Source organism: Salmo salar, chromosome ssa06, assembly GCF_905237065.1.
Source record: "Salmo salar chromosome ssa06, Ssal_v3.1, whole genome shotgun sequence".
NCBI lineage: Eukaryota > Metazoa > Chordata > Actinopteri > Salmoniformes > Salmonidae > Salmo > Salmo salar.
The window spans coordinates 60,989,070-61,013,976 of NC_059447.1; the positions used below are offsets into that span (position 1 = coordinate 60,989,070).

Genomic DNA, 24,907 nt, shown 5'->3' on the forward strand with positions numbered 1-24,907 from the left:
CTACTCTGCGTCTCACAAAGACACGGCAGTTTGGACTCATCAGACCAAAGGACAGATTTCCACCGGTCTAATGTCCATTACTCATGTTTCTTGGCCCAAGCAAGTCTCTTCTTATTGGTGTCCTTTAGTAGTGGTTTCTTTGCAACAGTTCGACCATTAAGGCTTGATTCACGCAGTCACCTCTGAACAGTTGATGTTGAGATGTGTATGTTACTTGATCTCAGTGAAGCATTTATTTGGGCTTCAATTTCTGAGGCTGGTAACTCTAACTTATCCTCTGCAGCAGAGGTAACTATGGGTCTTCCTTTCCTGTGGTGGTCCTCATGAGAGCCAGTTTCATCATAGCGCTTGGTGGTTGATTCCATATGTGTTATTTCATAGTTTTGATATCTTCACTATTATTCTACAATGTAGAAAATAGTAAAACAATTTTTTGGTAAAAACCTGGAATGAGTAGGTGTGTCCAAACTTTTGACTGGTACTTCTTAGAATTCTTAGTCTTAAAATGTTCCTGCATATTCTAGTGTTCTAGTGTGTAAAGCCTCCTGTGTGCATCAAACAGGAGGAGAAAGACAGCAGGAAGACGACCCGTGGTGCTCCGCGAGGCAGAAGGAAACGGAGGGGGGACGCAGGCCTACTGAGACACAGTGAGTAGAAACATGCAGTGGGAGGGACACTGGGGATACTCATTTTCCCAATTTTCCCAATCACCATATTGATATAATCACTTCCATTTGCACATACACACACACTAACTGTATGTGTTGTGTAAAAAGCAATACACAACATTACATTGCAATCTAATGAATCATTGTCTCACTATGGCAGCTGTTCCATATGGAGGGAAAAAGAAGTCTTGGTGTTGGGCCTCATATCTGGAGCAGGAGAAAGCCATTGCTGCCCCCACTAAACTGTTCAAAGAGGTGAGCTATCATACCATACCCCTCAGGCCTGTATAGAATGGGTTATTGAGTTAAATCTAAACCCTTCTCCGTTTCCTTCTAGTCATTCTATTCTTTCGTCTACTCCTCCTTTACAGCTTGTCATTCAGGGTTAAGATGATATTTCACATCAAGTCCTCCATTTTTTCCTACATGTTGAGAATTAATTTATTAAACTCATTAATCACGTGTTATTCTTTGCCTACAAAAACAGTGTTAAAGGTGCACTATGCAGAAATCGCTCCACTGTTTCCTGGTTGCTAATATTGTAATAGTTTGCATAATTTCAGTTTATGTGACAAAACAAGCAAGTATAGTGTAGAGAATCCTTGTACCATCTAAACTGCTGTGCAATATATTTTCCATAACCATAAATATTTTACTTTCCTCTGTTTGAAGCTGGTTTTCCAAACCCAAAGGTAAAAGATGCAGAAAAGAAACCTTAGAATGTGAAGCATAGAAATTGCGCACATAGAACATATCTACCGCTTCTTAAACTTGCTTTCAATGAGAATGGCAGATCCATAACTCCCATTTCTATGTGAATTTAGCCGGGGTCGCCCAAAAAGTCACATATTGCAGCTTTAAGTTAATTATTTTTCAAAAGCCTGGAAATATGTATTTTAAACTAATGATGTAACATTTTCCTTTCAGCACCAGGCCTTCCCCCAGAGTAAGAATGGATTCCGGGTGGGAATGAAGCTAGAGGGAGTGGATCCAGAGCACCCCTCCATGTACTGTGTGCTCACTGTAGCTGAGGTAACCTCTCACCTCGACTCATCATTGCTGCCCTCTCAGGGGAGTCGAAACTCGTGTCATGGATATCTTTAGCTTTGGGAAGATCTGAAGCAAAGTCTGCATCGTCATTATTCTTGTTCCAGTGCATAGCTGTGATAGTTGTGATGACTTATGTGTTGCTATGCAATGGCATTAGCAAAATACAGTATTTATAAGACCATAAATGCTTTTTTGTACTTTGAATTATGTCCACTTCTCTATGTTGGCATCATGTGCGTGTCTAGTCAGTAGGTTACTACTTAATTCATCTCTTGAGTAGCAAACACAGGATAACCATGTCATGTATGAATATGCTTAATGCTTCTTCCATGTTTAGGTTTCAGGACACAGAATACGGCTTCACTTTGACAAGTACTCCGACTACTATGACTTCTGGGTGAATTCCAACTCTGCAGACATTCACCCTGTGGGATGGTGTGAGAAAACAGGACACAAGCTTCACCCCCCCAAAGGTAAGAGACATGCTACCTTTGACAGATATCCACCTGGAAAAGCTAATAACGTATACAGTATTGGTCATTTTGGGTGGGATATTTTCAAATTGTTACTGTAGCAGTCCCTCATCTTCTCATTAGTATTTCCTTAATACTGTATTTCTGACCAGTTTTCTTTCCTATGTGAGACTAGTCATATAGGGATGGTTACAATTCATTTGTTATGCTTTGTGCAAGCAGGTTACCTATGGAAACAGGAAAACAATACTCATGTATTTTTTTTTGTAACTATTTTCTGCATGATTACTAGCATACCTGAAATTGAACCAGGGATATTTGATAAAGAGTCAAATTATCCAAATTACCCCCCCCTCTCTCTATGGATGGACGGACAGGTTTAAAGGATGAGGAGTTCAGCTGGTTGTCGTATATCAAGCTGAGCAAAGCCCAGGCAGCTCCCAAGGCCCTGTTTGAGAATCAGAACACGGTAAGAGCAGCCTACAGATCTAATTTAGGCCGGGGACACACTCCGATGCATAAACTGGGATGAAATTGTATATGACATACATCATTGTCAGTTTTTGTCCGTCAAAAGTTAAACTCAATTCAACTATTTTCGGACGAGTTTGGACGAGTTGCATCCATCAAAAGACAGACCGTTTGTGCGTTCCCCCCCCTCGGACAATCATCTCCGTTGGCGTTGTCATTCTATCAGCAACTGTGGACTTCCATTGGCTCCATCCGCAATTCTCTGACACAAAATCCCAGTGTGTCCAAGGCCTTAATGGGTCGCTTTCATATTGCTGTGATACTAGTGTTTTACCACTAGGTGAAAGTGTTTAGTTTAGTTAGACTTCACGCCCAGTTTTACACCTCCTTCATTGAAGTACAATACTTGACATCAACCCATTCAACGTAGATATGAAGCTGTTTCATGAGCAGTTTAAAGGCTATAGTATGAGAAGGTTCATGGCTGAGCCGAATGTGAGCTTTTGTCTCTGAGTAACTGTCCTGTTTTTATTTTCCAGACTGTCACTCCTTTAGGATTCAGAATTGGGATGAAGCTGGAGGCCATTGACAAGAAGAACCCCTCCTTCATCTGTGTTGCCACAGTAACAGACATGGTGGACAGTCGATTCCTGGTGCACTTTGATAACTGGGATGAGAGCTACGACTTCTGGTAATGTCTAACATTTGTGATTACATTTCCAAACATTTCCTTACAATATTTCAGACTTCATAATCAAAGCAGTGATTTGGGTTTACTGATGCCATATCTAAGTTATATTGCTTTTTTTTTTCTTGTTGCAGAATTGAGCACTAGATGGTGCTAGATTTATTACAACAGAATGCTTGTGTCTGGGAGGAGAAAAGCATTGCCTCTTACCAGAGTGTTTGTTATTAATATTTTACACAAGCGAACAAGCTACATTACTTGTGTAATACATTTTAAGTACAGTATGAATTGGCTGTACCATTAATTATTCTTTTGACACTAGCACGCACATCACTTTCCTCACAATTCTCTAGTCTTCTTTCCCCCTTCTCAATTGTCATCCCTCCAACCCTTGTTGATTTTCGCCTTTGTTTGTCTTTTTTCTGACTGAGAATTGCGCATGTCGTTACTGTCGTTTCGTGCCCGCTCTAAGCCCTCCCAGCTTGGGATTTGGACTGCCAGGAGGAAGTCCCAGTCTGCAGGATACAAGAGCTTGTATTGGCTGAATTATGGATGATCGTCAAATAAATGTCAAGGAGGAGAGGAGTTAGAGAGAGAGAGAGTAGAGCCTGGAGCGGTTAAGGGACGAGCAGATTCACCCAGGGAGGTGACGCTCTCTCTCGTGTGTTGTCGCTACAGCTCACGTCAGCCAGTCACAGGCCCTACAGCATCACACCTCTGGGCCAAAGAGCAGGTTAACCACTCCACTGTGCTCTGCTTCACCCTGGCCTGGCCAAAGAGTAGGACACTAGGAATCTATGTTGTCCCTTAGACAAGCTCGCTGTAACAACACTGACCACTGAGGTAGAAATGATGGCAATCCTCAAATGTAGATTACTACATCGTTGTGTCACACTGGCACAACACAAAAAGGAATTGGTTTCGATACAGTATGTTGGAGTCCATGGTGAAATAGTAAACCGTTTTAGATATTTCAGTAACAGCTGTCTTATAACCTTTTTGGCCAAGTAAGGAGGGTTGCAATATACTGACCAGATACGAACGCCCCTTGCAATTTATCCTGCAATGCTGATGCAATGACTGCATCATAGGAGTATAACTACCTACAATCTACTCGTCAATCGTGTGCCGTCCATCATTCAGTGATAGATATATGTTGTCCTACTGATGGTGGACGTGGAGAGAGGGAACAACGGGAAACGGTGAGGGAAGTATCCGTTCTCGCCTTGACCGTCCCCGATACGTCAAAGTGATTGCTGCATAACATGCCATCGTGGTTAGCTGAACGGGTTAATCACTCAGAAACAAGGTGGCTGAAGCCACAGTGGCTCAGAGTCTGTCGCAATGTCAGCTGACCTATTCTCCAATCCTCGTGCTTACTCCTAAACACGATCCTTATTCAATTCCCCGTAACAGTTTATGCGGAAGTTCATGTCATAACAGTTTATAGGGAAGAGGAGGAATATATATATATACAAAGAAATGGGAAATCTGCTGAGCAGATGGCTTTTTGTTACCACTGTCCTTCTCCTGCTCCTCCGTAGGTGTGATGCAACGAGTCCATACATACATCCAGTGGGCTGGTGTCAAGACAACGACAGGATTCTCACCAAGCCTCCAGGTGAGATGCTAACTCACTATTTATCCTGTAGATTGCAAGGATACCACAAATGTGTAATGATGATTGAGCATACAGTTCTGAGAGTAAAGATCAACACATGGGAAGTTTCCAAACAGATCACCGCCCATGTAGCTCAGTTGGTAGAGCATTGCACTTGCAAAGCCAGGGTTGTGGGTTCAATTCCCACGTGCGAATAAAAGTATGAAAATGTATGCACTCTGGATAAGAGTGTCTGATTAATGACAGAATTTTTTTGTTTGTTTTAATCTGATCTGTAAATTATATTATTCCACTGTGGAGAAGACCGATGGTTTGGAATGACAGAAAGCACAAGGGACTTTACCCGCCCACACATGTACTACATACTACAGCATATGTAGTCGTGCTCAATCTGGCTCAATCTTTTTCATGACTCTTTCCTGTAGGTTACCCCAATGTCAAGAATTTCTCCTGGGGAAAGTATCTGGAGGAGACGCACTCGTCACCGGCTCCTGCCAGGGCTTTTAAAGGGGTACGGCTGTTTATCTCTCTATCCTCGGCACGTAAGACGACGTGGCAGCCCCACATCTACTTCACTGGAGTAGCCTGGCTGGCTGTCTGCCGCAGAGTGTGACATATGATATGCTGCCTAAAGATGCGCACACATCGCACCGAATGTGGATCTAGCGTTCGCCTGCCATTCGTCAGTGCGCTGTGTTTTAAGGACCACCCGCTGTAGAGGTCGGGCTACCGGAATTATTCATGCGATTCTACATGTAAAATCAGAGCGTACTCGCTTCGCAAATTATGTTCAGAGGTGCTAAGTACTCTCGGCCCGCAAGCGCTATTGGTGTGTCTGAGCCCTAACCCCCCCCCCCACTCTCCCTCTACAGAAACCCCCCCACAGTTTCCAGCCACTCATGAAGTTGGAGACGGTGGACAAGAGGAACCCCATGCTTGTCAGAGTGGCCACCGTGGTAGACACTGACGACCACAGGGTCCAGGTGAGAACATCTCTTCAACTCTCTATCTGTCTCTGTCTGACCACTGTGTCTACCAGTATCCATCTGCACGCCAGACTGGAGTCATTCAACATGATACTGTGACTCAGCTGTAGCAACACTTCTGTCCATGTCAATAATTAGGAGGTGTGTGTGTGTGTGTGTGTGTGTGTGTGTGTGTGTGTGTGTGTGTGTGTGTGTGTGTGTGTGTGTGTGTGTGTGTGTGTGTGTGTGTGTGTGTGTGTGTGTGTGTGTGTGTGTGTGTGTGTGTGTGTGTGTGTGGTTTAGTCCAGCTGTACAGGACAGGAGGATTAGCCAATACGTCACTCATCTGCACTGTGAAGTGTGTAACTATTAGACCCTAGATCTGAACTAGTATAATCCTAGATTACAGAATTATTATGGGTATAATCTCTGAGTTCTGGTTCACTACAGATTTCTCCGAAACATTTCAAAGAGCGAAAAAAGAATGAAACTCCAGCTCTACGTAGAAAATTGGGAGATGAACTCTGTATGATGGCGTCCTGTGGGAGAAATGTGCTGATTTGCTGGGAATACATATACAAATGATTCAAGACCTCACCATTGCCTCTTATACCAGTTTCCAGTACATCAAATTAACATCTCCTTGACTCTCTCCTTGAGACCATTTTCAGGAGAGCTATGAGCTCCATGCTCTTTGAACTCTGAAGTGAACAGTAGGTCAGTGTTGGAAGTCGACGGACAGCTGTCTGCCTGGGGTGTATGTCAGTGCCTCTCCCTTTGCCCTACTTATGCCTATACTGTTCAGTCATCTCAGTCTCAACCCTTCTGCGCATGGAGCAAAAATAGCCCTAGATAGCATAGCTCCAGTCTATACAGTCCCTCCGGGTTTCTAAACTCGTACTCCTTCAGCTTAGCTTTGGTTTCTCTACTGTCACTTGTCACTTTACATACAGGTCTTTCGATTTTGATCTTGACCTCCCATCGCTGAACTCTTATCTTCTCTCACTCATTCCAAGACTGTTTTCTGAAGCTCCATCCGTTCCCCCACCACCATCACTCTCACCACTCACACACGAGCCAACACTACATGCGTTTCATGCTCTCATTGTCCTTCAAGCATCACATACATTCTCATGCTGCTTCCCCATCTTCAGTCCCTTTGTGCCAGCGCATGCTTCATATTTCAGGTTGTCTTCAACTGAACTAATAACAATAGTTTTTAGCAAGGCAGGGAAGCAGGCTGTGTACTAGGAGGGTCTGCCTTCCCACGACACCCTGGTGGGCTCCTGTCTCGTCTTGTTTGCCCCACACTGTGAAGCACACTATCCTTGTCAGGAGTGTGGCTAAGAACAGAGGACGAGAGATAGTTACCAACTATGCTGTGTGTCGGCCTCCCACAGATAGCCGGGGTAGCCTCCTCCAGCTGTAAGGGCAGTGCCAGGGGCTTCAGTCCGAGACGGTGCTCGTCAGCTAGATTGACGCAGTCAGTAGTTCAGCTTCTAGCCTCCAAGATGTGTCTTTATCATTTGACCATGGTTTTGATGAAATCTCTTTTCCCCACATTTCTATATTTACCGTATGTGGTCGGACTCTACTGTAACTGCTTGTCCTTGGTGTGTGTTTTCCTCTAGATCCATTTTGATGGCTGGACGGATGAGTATGACTACTGGGTGGACACAGACAGTCCAGACATCCACCCTGCGGGCTGGTGTGCTAAGACAGGCCACCCCCTCCAGCCCCCAATCAGTGAGTGGCTTTATGACTCATCCTAATCTATTCATGTCCAGCTCCCTGCCTCAGTTCCAGGCCTACGGTTCCTAGCAGACACACTTAGAGCCAGGCCTCAATGGACGCTGCTATTTCTTATCCCGTTCAATCGTAAAATAGCTTAATATGCTTTTCCCTGAAAAGACGGTTCCGTCTCTGCGTCGATTTAATCTGATCTGCCGTCATTATATTGAAGGAGTGGTGTGAAGAAGCTTTGTTGGTAGGGAAAAAAAGCAAATTATTCAAAATGACTCTTTGATGGCTCATGAGTCCTGGCTCTCTCTGTGGTCAATATCCTGTATTTTACCCTGAGGATGCTGGGAGCTGAACAATGAACTTCCCTCTGCCTCCCTTTCCACTTACTAGTAATTTCTCCCTGTGTAGTGGTGTCCATGGAAACGTGAGGAGTTGTGATTAGAGTGCAGCTGATGCTGCCGTCATGTTTCAGAGTAGAGAGCTGGGCTCTCGGAGAAAGAGCTACTGCTCCGCATGGCAGCTCACTCATGTCATATGGACACATCCAGGGACATATCTGCTTTCTCTCTTCCTGTACTGACTGTCAATAGTACCAGCTCCTTGGGAGGTTGACACCAACTCCTTGTGACTGAGGCTGTCCTAATATGGACACCGCACATTCGCATTACATTAATCGGCTAGATTCTATGAACATTATTTTAGGATGGATCCCCTGAGGTCATGTAGTGAATAGGGTATCACTAGGTAGATCTAGATGTAATATCTCGCCCCCCTCTCCTCTCCTCGTCCCCAGGTCCACAGGAGCTGTTTGAGTCATCTGAGCAGGGCGGATGCCCCACCCCAGGGTGTAAAGGTGTGGGCCACATCAAAGGAGCCCGCTACTCTGGCCACCACAGGTACCCACACTCACAGCAATCACTCTGTCTGGCTGGCCAGGCCATCAAAACTACCATCCAATAGAAATGTCCACTTATAACCCCAACAGGCTTCATATCGCTACATGCCGGTGAATGGTCACTTGTTGCCGGTCAAACTGGGCTTCAGGCTCATTGATCCACCAGTTACCAGTTACGTTTATTACTGTATTACTGTAGCATAGAGGCTCATAATGCAATAGACACCCAATGGATTCCTACTGAAAGTGAATGTTAGCCTACAGCAGCTGTGGTAGGTCTGGAGGTCAACAATATAGGTAGGTATTATAGATGATCCACACGTACCTGAATACCCCTGCGGTGAGGCTGCATAGAGCCTGTATAATTGGCTGTGTGGAGCTAGAAGCACACAGCCAGTGTCACTCTCCCATCAGTATTCATCACAATTCTTACTCTTTTCTCCTGAGAAACCGCGTCTCCACTCTCCATACTCCCACCTCTGCCTCACCGGGCTTTCTTACAGCATGTACCCTTCCAGCTGTAGATCTACTGATGTGAGCAGAAACAATTTTGCAGAAAAGACATAATGACTCTTTCTTTCTCCCGACGTTGCCGTGCTTTATTATAGAGTGACCGGAGGTCGTGCACACTGCGGTAGAGACAATTTTTAATAGGGCCACAGTCCGTTGGTTCAGTATCTGTAATGTAAGCTGATTAACTTGGAGTCTGAGTACAGAATGTAGTGTATTAAAATGTATCTATGGAATGAGAGGTGCTTTATCAGTGTTTGTTGGCAAACCTGGAATATTAAACCGGTAGGGCGACAGCTAGTTACGGACAGAAATAACAGGAAAGAGCCCTCATTATGCAAAGAAATGTGTGACAGCGGCCAGGAAAAATGAGAGAGGGATTAGCGGAGAGTGAGAGAAAGGGTGAAACGCGGTCTCTCTTTCGATCTCCTCTCGTCAGTCAGAGTGGCCGCGGTGTGACAGCGAGGCTTACTCAACCATGTCACTGCAAATATGTTGTTTATATAGACCCATCCCATTTCCTTTTTAGTTAAGGTAAAGTATGTTTCCCCCTAAGGTAATGAGAAATAGCACATTACACAGGTGGACGATGACAAGGCGTTGTGAATGAAGTAGTCTGCAGACTGCTACTGTCTGTAGCTTGAGTTAGAGCACGTTCAATGTTTCCAAATTGAGATTCATCACCCTGGAATGAATCACTTCAACCCCAGAAACTCAGAACTCTTTGGGTTGGCTGTAGTGACTATTGAGTAGCACTAGGAACTGTGTAAACTGTTTTATGCCAACATCAATGTTTGCCCGATTTAGACAGGAAAGAGCGTTTGTGATACACACTCAGTGTGAGCGAGCTGCCGTAAAAAAAAAAATACATATCGCTCTGCTGCTTTGCTTATATTAGCTTTTGATTCTGTCCACAAGATCACTGATGTGTGAATTAATATATTGTTTTGTTATTAACACCTTATTAAGTTGTAATTAAGGCCTATTATGAAGTTATTACACTAAGTCTTTTTTCCTAAAATCAGTCATTTGTAATAATGTATATGTTCTGATTTGCAGTGCGGTGGGATGCCCATACTCTGACATCAACATCAACAAGGACTCAGTGCTGCCAGACCGTCTGAGTGGTGAGATGCCAGGGTCAGGAGGACTGGGGCGACCCCGACGGGCAGAACCCAACCCAGATATCAACCCAGCTCCAGCTCTCACTGCAGAGTAAGGACCAATCAGTAACCAAAACACTGCTTTAACTACATTATATTCTCAAGACAGTCTGAGACAGATATTGTAGGGGGGGATAAATATATGATTCCAGTGTAGGCGTATTAGAATGTAGAGTTTGGCTGAGACTATCATCGTGTAGCTTCAAATTTTGCACCTTAACTTCATTTCCAAATTCCTTCGAGCATTTTAACACCCCAAAAAAGTGCGAACAGCTCTCATCTATTTCTGTCTGAAGTGACTCACATGCGTAACCGTTCCGCGCCAAACATGGCTCTCTTATTATTGGACTTAAAAAACATTCCTCTCTCTGCCAATTTCTTAGCAAGCACTTAAGCGCCAACCCAAATCACCTGGACAAGCCTGGCAGGGGCGAGAAGGCTGGCATCGGAGTGGCGAGTGCTATGGAACGGCCAATCAAGAAACCCGCCGGCACAGAGCCAAAAAGGAGGTGAGTGGCCCTTACAATACACGTGAAAAGCCCTGCACTCTCCGGGAATGGCTGACAGAACCTGCATTCAATCTGATGGTTGAGTGGTGTGTGATTGTGTCGTTACTGCCGGCTGGTCCAGTGTTAGACTCTGATAGGATTGTGAGGACCTGATGTAGGGCTGTGGCAGTCACTGCATTTTGTCAGCCGGTAATTTTCATGCAAATGACTGGCGGTCTCACGGTAATTGACTTGTTAATGAACATAAACACGTTTTAGCATCTCTGGGCTTCCACTCATACAAGCTGCTGATGCACGCCTTTGGAACATCTACATTTTAAAAAGTCTAATAAAATCCATTTCGTATAGACGATGCCATCACAATAAGACCCATTATTTATTTAGTTGTGATAGGCCTATAAACCTGGGAATGTCTCAGAAATCAAAACATATGGGCTGCATGATGCGACTCTATATTGATGATTTGGAAAAAGTCGCTAAAGAAGGCGTGTGCTCTGATGCTTGCACTCTCCGCAGAGGAGAGCGAGAGAGACAATTGCATTGCTGCTCTGCTTATATGGCAAGCAAGTCAGGGGATATCTAATCAATGAAAGATGGAATTAAAATGACAGAATTAAAAGTGAAATGAGAAAGAAAGGCTACAACAACCAAAAGCCAACAGGTAGGCTGCTATTTAGGCTAAAATCTGAATGGAGTTGTTGTTATGTGAAGCTAACTGTAGGATGGAAAGAAGCGCAGTAACGTTATGGCTAGCCTCAATTAGCCTAATTAGCCAGCTTCTCTCAGTTTGACGCAATCAAGACAGGTACTATGAGACGATAAATACAGTTGAAGTCGGAAGTTTACATACACCTTAGCCAAATACATTTAAACTCAGTTTTTCACAATTCCTGACATTTAATCTTAGTAAAAATTCCCTGTTTTAGGTCAGTTAGGATCACCACTTTATTTTAAGAATGTGAAATGTCAGAATAATGGTATAGAGAAGGATTTATTTCAGCTTTTATTTCTTTCATCACATTCCCAGTGGGTCAGAAGTTTACATATACTCAGTTAGTATTTGGTAGCATTGCCTTTAAATTGTTTAACTTGGGTCAAATGTTTCGGGTAGCCTTCCACAACCTTCCCACAATAAGTTGGGTGAATTTTTACCCATTCCTCCTGACAGAGCTGGTGTAACTGAGTCAGGTTTGTAGGCCTCCTTGCTCGCACGCGCCTTTTCAGTTCTGCCCACAAATTTTCTAAAGGATTGAGGTCAGTGCTTTGTGATGGCCACTCCAATACCTTGACTTTGTTGTCCTTAAGCCATTTTGCCACAACTTTGGAAGTATGTTTGGGGTCATTGTCCATTTGGAAGTCCCATTTGCGACCAAGCTTTAACTTCCTGACTGATGTCTTGAGATGTTGCTTCAATGTATCCACATAATTTTCCGACTTCAACTGTAACTAGCAAGAAGTTAGTCTAGCGCGAGATAAGTGGTTGTCGTCTCTCCCTCCGTTGCTGCTCTGGTACTCCGAGCCTCCCACATTCACACACACTGCACGGCCTCCGCTCCCTAATAGCCAACAACTGTGCCTCTCTCACGCTCTCTCTCTCTCTCTCTCTCTCTCTCTCTCTCTCTCTCTCTCTCTCTTTCTCCCTTTCTCCTGGTTTAATAAAGTACTGGCTTTTCTGCTGCTTCCATCACTCGGATTGGACTGGTTGTCCTTTAAGTCCTCTTAGAACGGGTACATTTCTTTAAATTGATGCATATTGTGTCCGCCGCATTCCCGGACCCGGTGTGGCGGTAATACGGTCAAAGCCATAACCCTAACCTGATGTGCTTTTCACCAGACAGGTTGTGACTAGATTGTGAATGTCTTATGTTTTGTGAATGCTGATGGCCTTTGTCCGAATTTGGCGTGCGGTGTTGCCCTTTTTAGTAACCTTGTATACATTCTCCTTCAAGTGACCGACACGCAATGTTTTTTTTTTCTGGGCCACATTTATTACCACACAGAGAGAGCCACAGTCGGAGTAGTATAATTGAAGATTGCTGTAATTACCAAGCCTCTCTTACAGCAGCTTCCCTGAGCTTTGTCAAACTGTCATCTGACTCATGCCTGCCTAATCTGGTCCACCAGCTGGCTCTCTCTTGAGGCTGGAGACGAGGTTAATGCCTGCCCTACAATTACCTTTCTTTCATTGTGTTTATATAAGGTGTACTAGTAGAAGTCCCTCCTTAGGCATCCACTACCGAAACCATCACGCACTGTTTTCATCGGATTTAAATGAGTCATATATGACATCATGCTGTTTCTCTTTAAAAAAAATGTTTTCAAACAACTAAATGTCATTACGAGCAGGTATTTCTAATATGGACTCAATCCCATTTTACTGGACATTTCTACTCCACACGCATGTCCTCAGAGATGTGTTGGTATTTCAGATAACTGATGGAATATGTGGGCAGCTTGATTTGTATAGGTTCTTTAAAATGTTAAACCTTATTTGCATAGATTAATTGGTTGTCCAGGGACTGGGGCTAAGTTTTATCTTTATTTTATTCAGGAGTTGGGACCTTCTTTCAGTCCAATGCACAAAACTATTTCTGCACACATGGAGAAGAGAGGCGACAGAATGCCTTAGCTAAGTTTAATTTAGAGAGAAACTCAAGTCATCACCCTGTTATTTAGGAATGACCAAGACTCAACCAGAGCAGCGTGTTGATTGAGTATGACGGAACAGCTCTTAGGATTTAAAAGTGATTACAAGCAATGACGTTTTCATCCCAGGAGTAGCGACGGCTAGTATTGGAACATCTTGGAATGCACAGTGATAATCAATGAAGTAGTGACTCGATATGTCATGAGAAGTTTGTTCCAAATTGTGTGAGTACTGCTCTGTCTGTGTGTCTATTGACTCCCTTCTCTCTCCCAGGGTTGGGCGGCCATGCAAACAGAGGAAGGTCGAGGAGCCGGTGGAGGAGGAGATGGAGAGGGAGGTGTCATGCATAATGGAAACCAAAGGTGCTGTTACTGTCTCTGAACAGCATTCTATTCTTCCTATCGTTCAAATATTTTAAGAGTGTCACTGCACGGTGTCTCTCCCTAGTACAGTCTGATCTATCGCCTCCCACTCATTACCCAGTGCCTTCCTTCACAGTATGAATCAGTAATGTCGGTCCATCTCTCCCTCTTTTACTATGCTGAATGTGTTCACCTCTTGGGATGTCTCCTCCCCTCACTCTGCGTCTTGCCAGAGCTAGGCGCACGCTCTCAAAACAAAAAGTTTCACACGGTGTTATTATGTGGATGTTCATGTCTTTGGCACGCGTTGAAATGATTTGAATTTCTTGTTTGTTGTCATTTGAACCTAGCTCCTTTTGGTTTTAGTTCATTTATTACAATTCCAATATTCTCATCCTCTCCGAATGGAACCGAACAGCCCTGAGTACCAAAACTGTCTTTGCAGTGTAGTTTAAACCTAACCTAAAGACAATAGGGAAAACCTTAAAGCAGTAGGGATGACTTACTCCTTCTACAGTACTGTGGATTCAGGGTTCTTTGTGTGACGTTCCAGTGTCAGAACATCCAAGGCTCTGCTCTGGTCCTTTGTGAGTTCTCACTACCTCTGAAGGGATAGAAGGTAACAGCCAGTAATGAGAGTGAACCAGCAGCAAGCAGCAACCTGGAGGGAAATATGTTTTGAATACAGAGGCAGACAGAAGATGTTTTCCTGAAACAGACATCAAACAGCACTGACCTTTCTGACAGTTGCGGGGGTCTGCCACCGCTCTGTGTGTAGTAACTGTAAACAGCATGTACTTCATGTACAGCCATGGAAGATATACTTAATTACATAAGGAAATAGATGTTTCCGGGTGACATTGAATGACTCTGTCTCTCTCCTCTAGCTCCGTTTAGGGTGATGCTGGGTTAATTAGTCTGTATATCTGCCTTGGACAGTAAAGGCACTTTGGCTTTGATCACCTTCTGTAAGGAGTTTTCAAAGCTCCATCTCTCTCTGTGCCACTTTATATGGGTCCCTTTTCATGTGATTATTCCTAGACCTATGCATGCTATACAGCAACAAATGCTCCTTATTCTGTTAATGTCTTCAGTTGTTCTTTTCGTTCTGATACCGAGCATATTCAGTGGTGCCGCATGGAGCAGATAAGCATGTACAAATCAACTTACAAAATAGATTTTATTGTAGTCAAACTTAATGCACGATTTTGGTTTTCGGCCCTTACGTGAGGATTTTGAGAATTAAAAAAAATGCATTCATATTAACATGGATCACAGTATTGTTAAAGCTAAATGTGATGGTGAGTGAGACTGATCACGTTCTGGAGCTTTGCAAAATGCACTGGAGTGAAGTAAGATAAATGATTAAAATGAAGTAGGCAGTTGCTTCATCGACGCAGTATAATTATAACATGATCATGAGGGATTTTAGATCCGATTCAAAGGAGTTTATGATTAGAATGTGGGTTTAACCCTCTAGAGTCGATGCGTCAATCTAAATTACATAACAATCCACTGCATCCGCCAGTGCCGCACTTCCCCATCTGCGATGAAAGGTGGCAGAGCTAGAGCGGTGTTCGTCCAATCATGAGACATCCCGAAAATCTGTCTTCTCACGTAAATGTCTGTAGCATCCAAACGTTTGACATACAAACTATTATGACCACTCTATGGAAAGGGGAGACTCTCAAGGAACACGACATTCTCCATTTTGCTCTACGACCGCCACAAGTGCCACAAAACAAATGAAGTATGAAGGTAGTTTTGTGCCTACCCAAACAGACGCCTCTGGCAGCTTCATTAAATGGTACCCGCAAAACATCAGTCTCAACGCCAACAGTGAAGAGGCGACTTCAGGATGCTGGCCTTCTAGGCAGAGTTCCTCTGTCCAGTGTCTGTGTTCTTTTGCCCATCTTAATCTTTTCTTTTTATTGGCCAGTCTGAGGTATGGCTTTTTCTTTGCAACTCTGCCTAGAAGGCCAGCATCCCGGAGTCGCTTCTTCACTGTTGGCGTTGAGACTGATGTTTTGCGGGTACTATTTAATGAAGCTGCCAGTTGAGGACTTGTGAGGCGTCTGTTTCTCAAACTAGACACTCTAATGTACTTGTCCTCTTGCTCAGTTGTGCACCGGGGACTCCCAATCCTCTTTCTATTCTGGTTAGAGACAGTTTGCGCTGTTCTCTGAAGGGAGAAGTACACAGCGTTGTACGAGATCTTCAGTTTCTTGGCAATTTCTCGCATGGAATAGCCTTCATTTCTCAGAACAAGAATAGACTGACGAGTTTCAGAAGAATGTTCTTTGTTTCTGGCCATTTTGAGCCTGTAATTGAACCCACAAATGCTGATGCTCCAGATACTCAACTAGTCTCGAGAAGAAGGCCAGTTTTATTGCTTCTTTAATCAGACAACAGTTTTCAGCTGTGCTAACATAATTGCAAAAGGGTTTTCTAATGATCAATTAGCCTTTTAAAATTATAAACTTGGATTAGCTCACACAACGTGCCATTGGAACATGGAAGTAATGGTTGCTGAAAAAAGTAAAAATAAAGAAAATACCTGTAATGAGTAGGTGTGTCCAAACTTTTGACTGGTACTATATATACACTGCTCAAAAAATAAAGGGAACACTAAAATAACACATCCTAGATCTGAATGAATGAAATAATCTTATTAAATACTTTTTTCTTTACATAGTTGAATGTGCTGACAACAAAATCACACAAAAATAATCAATTGAAATCCAATTTATCAACCCATGGAGGTCTGGATTTGGAGTCACACTCAAAATTAAAGTGGAAAACCACACTACAGGCTGATCCAACTTTGATGTAATGTCCTTAAAACAAGTCAAAATGAGGCTCAGTAGTGTGTGTGTGGCCTCCACGTGCCTGAATTACCTCCCTACAACGCCTGGGCATGCTCCTGATGAGGTGGCAGATGGTCTCCTGAGGGATCTCCTCCCAGACCTGGACTAAAGCATCCGCCAACTCCTGGACAGTCTGTGGTGCAACGTGGCGTTGGTGGATGGAGCGAGACATGATGTCCCAGATGTGCTCAATTGGATTCAGGTCTGGGGAACGGGCGGGCCAGTCCATAGCATCAATGCCTTCCTCTTGCAGGAACTGCTGACACACTCCAGCCACATGAGGTCTAGCATTGTCTTGCATTAGGAGGAACCCAGGGCCAACCGCACCAGCATATGGTCTCACAAGGGGTCTGAGGATCTCATCTCGGTACCTAATGGCAGTCAGGCTACCTCTGGCGAGCACATGGAGGGCTGTGCGGCCCCCCAAAGAAATGCCACCCCACACCATGACTGACCCACCGCCAAACCGGTCATGCTGGAGGATGTTGCAGGCAGCAGAACGTTCTCCACGGGCGTCTTCAGACTCTGTCACGTCTGTCACATGTGCTCAGTGTGAACCTGCTTTCATCTGTGAAGAGCACAGGGCGCCAGTGGCGAATTTGCCAATCTTGGTGTTCTCTGGCAAATGCCAAACGTCCTGCACGGTGTTGGGCTGTAAGCACAACCCCCACCTGTGGACGTCGGGCCCTCATACCACCCTCATGGAGTCTGTTTCTGACCGTTTGAGCAGACACATGCACATTTGTGGCCTGCTGGAGGTCATTTTGCAGGGCTCTGGCAGTGCTCCTCCTGCTCCTCCTTGCACAAAGGCGGAGGTAGCGGTCCTGCTGCTGGGTTGTTGCCCTCCTACGGCCTCCTCCACGTCTCCTGATGTACTGGCCTGTCTCCTGGTAGCGCCTCCATGCTCTGGACACTACGCTGACAGACACAGCAAACCTTCTTGCCACAGCTCGCATTGATGTGCCATCCTGGATGAGCTGCACTACCTGAGCCACTTGTGTGGGTTGTAGACTCCGTCTCATGCTACCACTAGAGTGAAAGCACCGCCAGCATTCAAAAGTGACCAAAACATCAGCCAGGAAGCATAGGAACTGAGAAGTGGTCTGTGGTCCCCACCTGCAGAGCCACTCCTTTATTGGGGGTGTCTTGCTAATTGCCTATAATTTCCACCTGTTGTCTATTCCATTTGCACAACAGCATGTGAAATTTATTGTCAATCAGTGTTGCTTCCTAAGTGGACAGTTTGATTTCACAGAAGTGTGATTGACTTGCAGTTACATTGTGTTGTTTAAGTGTTCCCTTTATTTTTTTGAGCAGTGTATATACAGTTGAAGTCGGAAGTTTACATACTCTTAGGTTGGAGTCATTAAAACTCGTTTTTCAACCACTCCACAAATTTCTTGTTAACAAACTATAGTTTTGGCATGTGCATGACACAAGTAATTTTTCCAACAATTGTTTACAGACAGATTATTTCACTTATAATTCACTGTATCACAATTCCAGTGGGTCAGAAGTTTACATACACTAAGTTGACTGTGCCTTTAAACAGCTTGGAAAATTCCAGAAAATGATGTCATGGCTTTAGAAGTTTCTGATAGGCTAATTGACATAATTTGAGTGAATTGGAGGTGTATTTCAAGGCCTACCTTCAAACTCAGTGCCTCTTTGCTTGACATCATGGGAAAATCAAAATCAAAAGAAATCAGCCAAGACCTCAGAAAACAAATTGTAGACCACCACAAGTCTGGTTCATCCTTGGGAGCAATTTCCAAATGCCTGAAGGTACCACGTTCATCTGTACAAACAATGGAACGTAAGAATAAATAGCAAAAGACCACGCAGCCATCATACCGCTCAGGAAGGACATGCGTTCTGTCTCCCAGAGATGAACGTACTTTGGTGTGAAAAAGGGCAAATCAATCCCAGAACAACAGCAAAGGACCTTGTGAAGATGCTGGAGGAAACAGGTACAAAAGTATCTATATCCACAGTAAAACGAGGCCTATATCGACATAACCTGAAAGGCCGCTCAGCAAGGAAGAAGCCACTGCTCCAAAACCGGCATAAAAAAGCCAGACTACGGTTTGCAACTGCACATGATGACAAATATCGTACTTTTTGGAGAAATGTCCTCTGGTCTGATGAAACAAAAATAGAACTGTTTGGCCATAATGACCATTGTTATGTTTGGAGGAAAAAGGGGGAGGCTTGCAAGCCGAAGAACACCATCCCAACCACGGGGGTGGCAGCATCATGTTGTGGGGGTGCTTTGCTGCAGGAGGGACTGGTGCACTTCACAAAATAGATGGCATCATGAGAGAGGAAAATTATGTGGATATATTGAAGCAACATCTCAAGACATCAGTCAGGAAGTTAAATCTTGGTTGCAAATGGGTCCTCCAAATGGACAATGGCCCCAAGCATCCTTCCAAAGTTGTGGCAAAAGGGCTTAATAACAACAAAGTCAAGGTATTGGAGAGGCCATCACAAAGCCCTGACCTCAATCCTATAGAAAATGTGTGGACAGAACTGAAAAAGCTTGTGTGAGCAAGGAGGCCTACAAACCTGACTCAGTTACACCAGCTCTGTCAGGAGGAATGGGTCAAAATTCACGCAACTTATTGTGGGAAGCTTGTGGAAGGCTACCCGAAACGTTTGACCCAAGTTAAACAATTTAAAGGCGATGCTACAAAATACTAACTGAGTGTATGTAAACTTCTGACCCACTGGGAATGTGATGAAAGAAATAAAAGCTGAAATAAATCCTTCTCTCTACTATTATACTGACATTTCACATTCTTAAAGTGGTGATCCTAACTGACCTAAAACAGGGAATTTTAACTAGGATTAAATGTCAGGAATTGTGAAAAACTGAGTTTAAATGTATTTGGCTAAGGTGTATGTAAACTTCCGACTTCAACTGTATGTACAGTTTTATGTTTTAAGAATATACAGGTACATCTAACATGCACATCTAACATGCATATGCAGGAGTAACACCCATTGCCTCTCAGGTATTTACTCAGTAGAATGGCGAGTGAAGACTCTTCCAGAAATACTCACTAATTTCCCTGAAACGTGAATATTGATGTCCTCTGTGTGTTTGTTAATAAGCGAACAACTGTTTTGATGTTAGTTTCTCCGTCAAGCAAAGTAAAGTTACATGAAGTTGCTGTGTCACAACTGTCACCTCATTAAATTTGTCCTAAAGAATTATGACCCATGAGTCTGTGACTGTGACCCTTGCTATCTCTCTAATTGGTCCAGACTGTAATTACTTCCCTCTCTTGCTACAGTTGATTAGTTCCTACATAAAAAAATGTTTTTAAATGTGTATGTATGTGTTTCTTTCGGAAGGGTTGGGTTAAAAGCGGAAGTCAAATTTCGGTTGGACCTTGTGTGCAATTAACCAATGAAGGGATCTTAATGTGAATTTCTCTAGATTTGTTCCTCCCCATGCAATATTTATCTTTGTGTTCCATCAGGACCTTAGAATTACTCTCAAAACATCACAATTTTCCGCTCCACTTGAATTGTCAATTTTAGGAGATAAACGTTGGAAGATGCTCAAAGCTGGGTTTATGCCTGGATAAAGAAACAGTCAGCATTAACTCACTATCTAATTAGACTGATTCCCACAGCTTCCCAATATGGTTAGGAGTGAGCTGCAAGCATCTGCATTCTGTTTCTTCTAACCTTTCCAAAGACTTACATCAGATCCTTTTAGTATCAAGCTGTTCATCTTCAGGTAATCACAGCAACATATTCCTTGCTTTTCTAAATTTAAGTGAATTAATTTGAGGATTTGTGTTTGTTTATTTCCTTCCCTTCCCTAAAGTAGAGCTGACACTACAGCAAGCCCTTCACCAGTCAGTGTTCATGCCATGTACCTCGCCATCCCCTAGCAGCTCTCCTTTCTGTTGGGACCAGCACAGCAAGCTACTTCCCACTGTGGCTGGCATCACTTCAAGCAAAGTGGCTTCATGGACAGTGGAGGAGGTAATTGATGATTTACATTGTCGCTACAATGTTGCTTGCTGTGCAGTGACTGTGCTGTTCATTTGGATAACTGTACTAAGCATGATGTCCAATGTGTTACAGGTGATTGAGTTCATCCAAGGTCTTCCAGGCTGTAGGGAACACGTGCACACTTTCAGAGACGAGGTACAGTTTCAGTACAGAACATGCAGCTAACCACTGATACATACACACACTCACACGCATACCAGTGTAGGTCATTGCCATTTAAGATGACGGGGGATTATAATTTTTTTCATGAGCATGGCCTTATTTCTATTGCAGCAAATTGGATGACTCAATGTAACATCAATAGGTTTAGGCTACCACATGATACTCAAATGTTCCCTATTCCCATCATGAGGTTGTTACAACCTACCCTTTAAATGAAAGTTTACAACGTAAGTGCACAGGTTGCGAGAAATTTGAGTAATCAAGGTGACAGTCATTGACACATTCAGTACCGCCTTGCACAGTCTTGTCTGCATCTAGCTGATCTAGGGTGTAATCATTAGTCTAACAGTTGGAAAGGACCCGTCAAATTCAGATACCCATTTTATTCCGTTTGCTTCCGTTTATTGGCACTAAGATCGAACTCAACAACCTGTATAAGGCCATAAGCAAACAAGAAAATTCTGATCCAGAAGCGGCGTTCCTAGTGGCCGAGGACTTTAATGCAGGCAAACTTAAATCCGTTTTACCTCATTTCTACCAGCATGTCACATGTGCAACCAGAGGGAAAACCTCTAGACCACCTTTATTCCACACACAGAAACACATACAACGCTCTCCCTCGCCCTCCATTTGGCAAATCTGACCATAATTCTATCCTCCTGATTCCTGCTTACAAGCAAAAGCTGAAGCAGGAAGGACCAGTGACTCGCTCAATATGGATTGGGTCAGATGATGCGGATGCTACGCTACAGGACTGTTTTGCTAGCACAGACTAGAATATGTTCCAACAGATCAAAAACACTCTCCTGGATGCAGGTGTAGATGTGTCAAAAGTCTACTGTACGTAGAAGACTACACCAGCAGGACTCCAGAGGGTACACTGCAAGATGCAAACCACCGATAAGCCTGAAGAACAGAAAGGCGAGATAACAGTTTGCTAAAAAGCACCTAAAAGAGCCCCAAGAGTTCTGGAAAAAAGTATTGTAGACAGATGAGACAAAGATTAACATGTACCAGAGTGATGGAAAGAGGAAAGTGTGGAGAAAAAAAAAGACATGCCCGTGATCCAAAGCATACCACCTCATCCATGAAACATGGTGAAACATGGTGGAGGGGGTGTTGTGGCTTGGGGCCTGTATGGCTGCCAGTAGAACAGGCTCACTTTTCTTCATCGATGATGTGACTGCAGACAGAAGTAGAACAATGAAATCTGAAGTCTACAGAAATATTTTATCTGCTCAGATAAAACCAAATGCCTCCAAACTCATTGGACGGCATTTATCATGCAACAAGACAATGACCCTAAACATACTGCTAGAGCAACGAAGGGGTTTTTAATGGCCAAAAAGTGGAAAAATCCTTGACTGGCCGAGTCAATCACCGGATCTGAATTATAATTGACCATGCATTGTACATGCTGAAGAGGAGACTGAAGGCAATAAGAACCCTGAAACAAGCAGGAACTGAAGATGGCTGCAGTACAGGCCTGGCAGAGCATCACCAGGGAAGATACCCAGCGTCTGGTGATGTCGATGCATCGCAGACTTCAAGCAGTCATTGCATGCAAAGGATATGCGACCAAATATTAACAATGATTACTTTATTCTACATTATGTTAAACTGTCCAATGTTTTTTGATGCCTGAAAATGGGGGGGGACTATGTACAAAAGCTTCTATAATTTCTAAACGGTTCATCCGATATGTATGAAAATACCCTCAAATTAAAGCTGACAGTCTGCACTTCTCCCTCATTGTCATTGTATCCTTTCAAACTCAAAGTGCTAGAGTACAGAACCAAAATAACAAAGAAATGGTCACTGTCCAATGAATTATGGTGCTCACTGTATATACTAGGTGGCGCCAGAGGAAGACCCAAAAAATTGTTACAGACTCCAGTCACCCAAGTCATAGACTGTTCTCTCTGCTGCCGCATGGCAAGTGGTACCAGAGCGCCTAGTCTAGGTCCAAAAGGCTCCTTACCAGATTCTACCCCGAAGCATAAGACTGCATAAAAATGTATCAAATGGCCACCCGGACTATTTACATTGACACTGCTGCTACTGGCTGTTTATTATTTATTCATGTCACTTTACCCCTATCTGCATGTACAAATTACCTTGACTTGGTACCAGTAACCCCTGTATATAGCCTCGGTATTGTTATTTTATTTTGTACTTTTTATTTTTTACTTGCGTTTATTTAGTAAATATTTTCTTAACTCTATTTCTTGAACTGTATTGTTGGTTAAGGGCTTGTAAGTAAGCATTTCATGGTAAGGTCTACACCTGTTGATTTCGGTGCATGTGTCAAATAACATTTGATTTGATTTAGTTGGAGGCGTGCGTGGCCACGCAGTCATGGGTAAACAGGGAGTACAGGAGGGGGCTGAGCATGCACCATTGTGGGGCCCCTGTATTGAGGATCAGCAAAGTGGAGGTGTTGTTTCCTACCTTTAACACCTGGGAGCGGCCGGTCAGGAAGACCAGCACCCAGTTACACAGGACGGGGTTCAGACCCAGGGCCCCAAGCTTAATGATGAGCTTGGAGGGTACTATGGTGTTGAAGGCTTAGCTATAGTCAATGAACAGCATTCTTACAGGTATTCCTCTTGTCCAGATGGGATAGGGCAGTGTGAGTTCCAGTGAAGGGAAATCTTAACACTACAGCATACAATGACATTCTAGAAGATTCTGTGCTTCCAACTTCGTGGAAACTGTTTGGGGAAGGCCTTTCCCTGTTTCAGCATGACAATGCTCCCGCGCACAAAGCAAGGTCCATACAGAAATTGCTTGTTGAGATGGGTTTGGAAGAACTTGACTGGCCTGCACAGAGCCCTGACCTCACCTTAGGGATGAATTGGAACGCCGATTGTGAGCCAGAGTCACATAAACCCAAACCACAGCTAAATGCAGCACTAATCTTTTGATGATCTTCATCAGATGACACTCCTAGGACATTATGTTATACAATACATGCATGTTTTGTTCAATCAAGTTCATATTTATATCAAAAACCAGCTTTTTACATTAGCATGTGATGTTCAGAACTAGCATACCCACCGAAAACTTCCGGTGAATTTACTAAATTACTCATGATAAATGTTCACAAAATACATAACAATTATTTTAAGAATTATAGATACAGAACTCCTTTATGCAATCGCGGTGTCAGATTTTAAAATAGCTTTTCGGCTAAAGCACATTTTGCAATATTCTGAGTACATAGCTCGGCCATCACGGCTAGCTATTTTGACACCCACCAAGTTTGGGGCTCACTAAACTCAGAATTACTATTAGAAAAATTTGATTACTTTTGCTGTTCTTTGTCAGAATGCACTCCCAGGACGTCTACTTCAACAACAAATGTTGTTTTGGTTCCAAATAATCCATAGTTATATTCAAATAGCTCTGTTTTGTTCGTGCGTTCAGGTCACTATCCGAAGGCAAGCGCATTTCGTGACAATAAATGTCAAAATATTCCATTACCATACTTAGAAGCATGTCAAACGCTGTTTAAAATAAATTTTTATGCTGTTTTTCTCGTAAAATAGCAACAATATTCCAACCGGGCAACGGAGTAGTCTCGTGACCGCGCATCTCCAGTGTCACTGTCCTCAGGCTGACCACTTACAAATTCTGCTGCTGTTCTTCGCCCAGAGACAGCAGACACCCCATTCCACTTTCTGGCGGCTTTAGAGAGCCAATGGAAGCCTTAGAAAATGTCACGTTACAGCACAGATGCTGTATATCTGATAGAGATGCAACAGAAGGACAACAAATTGTCAGACAGGGCACTTCCTGTATGGAATCTTCTCAGGTTTTGGCCTGCCAAATGAGTTCTGTTATACTCACAGACACCATTCAAACAGTTTTAGAAACTTTAGAGTGTTTTCTATCCAAATCTACTAATTATATGCATATTCTAGTTTCTGGGCAGGAGTAGTAACCAGATTAAATCGGGTACGTTTTTTATCCGGCCGTGAAAATACTGCCACCTATCCCATAGAAGTTAACTTGGCTTTCGAAGACTTTAGAAAGGCAGCGCAGGATGGATATAGGTCAGTTTGGGTCTAGAGTGTCA

General features: G+C 43.5%; 1 protein-coding gene across 2 annotated transcripts in view; it reads left to right on the forward strand.

The window, feature by feature from the left end:
* The window catches only part of l3mbtl3 (L3MBTL histone methyl-lysine binding protein 3), a 37,386-nt gene that overhangs the window by 7,023 nt on the left and 5,456 nt on the right, over positions 1 to 24,907 (forward strand). For both annotated transcript variants that reach the window (XM_014205068.2, XM_045720793.1), the window contains 16 exons: positions 563 to 647; positions 829 to 923; positions 1,596 to 1,700; positions 2,056 to 2,191; positions 2,569 to 2,660; positions 3,202 to 3,353; positions 4,895 to 4,971; positions 5,397 to 5,482; positions 5,844 to 5,954; positions 7,568 to 7,682; positions 8,473 to 8,575; positions 10,144 to 10,299; positions 10,631 to 10,756; positions 13,677 to 13,765; positions 20,477 to 20,634; positions 20,737 to 20,799. In XM_014205068.2, the coding sequence (XP_014060543.1) occupies positions 563 to 647; positions 829 to 923; positions 1,596 to 1,700; positions 2,056 to 2,191; positions 2,569 to 2,660; positions 3,202 to 3,353; positions 4,895 to 4,971; positions 5,397 to 5,482; positions 5,844 to 5,954; positions 7,568 to 7,682; positions 8,473 to 8,575; positions 10,144 to 10,299; positions 10,631 to 10,756; positions 13,677 to 13,765; positions 20,477 to 20,634; positions 20,737 to 20,799 (1,749 nt within the window). The remainder of the gene's footprint in view (positions 1 to 562; positions 648 to 828; positions 924 to 1,595; positions 1,701 to 2,055; positions 2,192 to 2,568; positions 2,661 to 3,201; positions 3,354 to 4,894; positions 4,972 to 5,396; positions 5,483 to 5,843; positions 5,955 to 7,567; positions 7,683 to 8,472; positions 8,576 to 10,143; positions 10,300 to 10,630; positions 10,757 to 13,676; positions 13,766 to 20,476; positions 20,635 to 20,736; positions 20,800 to 24,907) is intronic.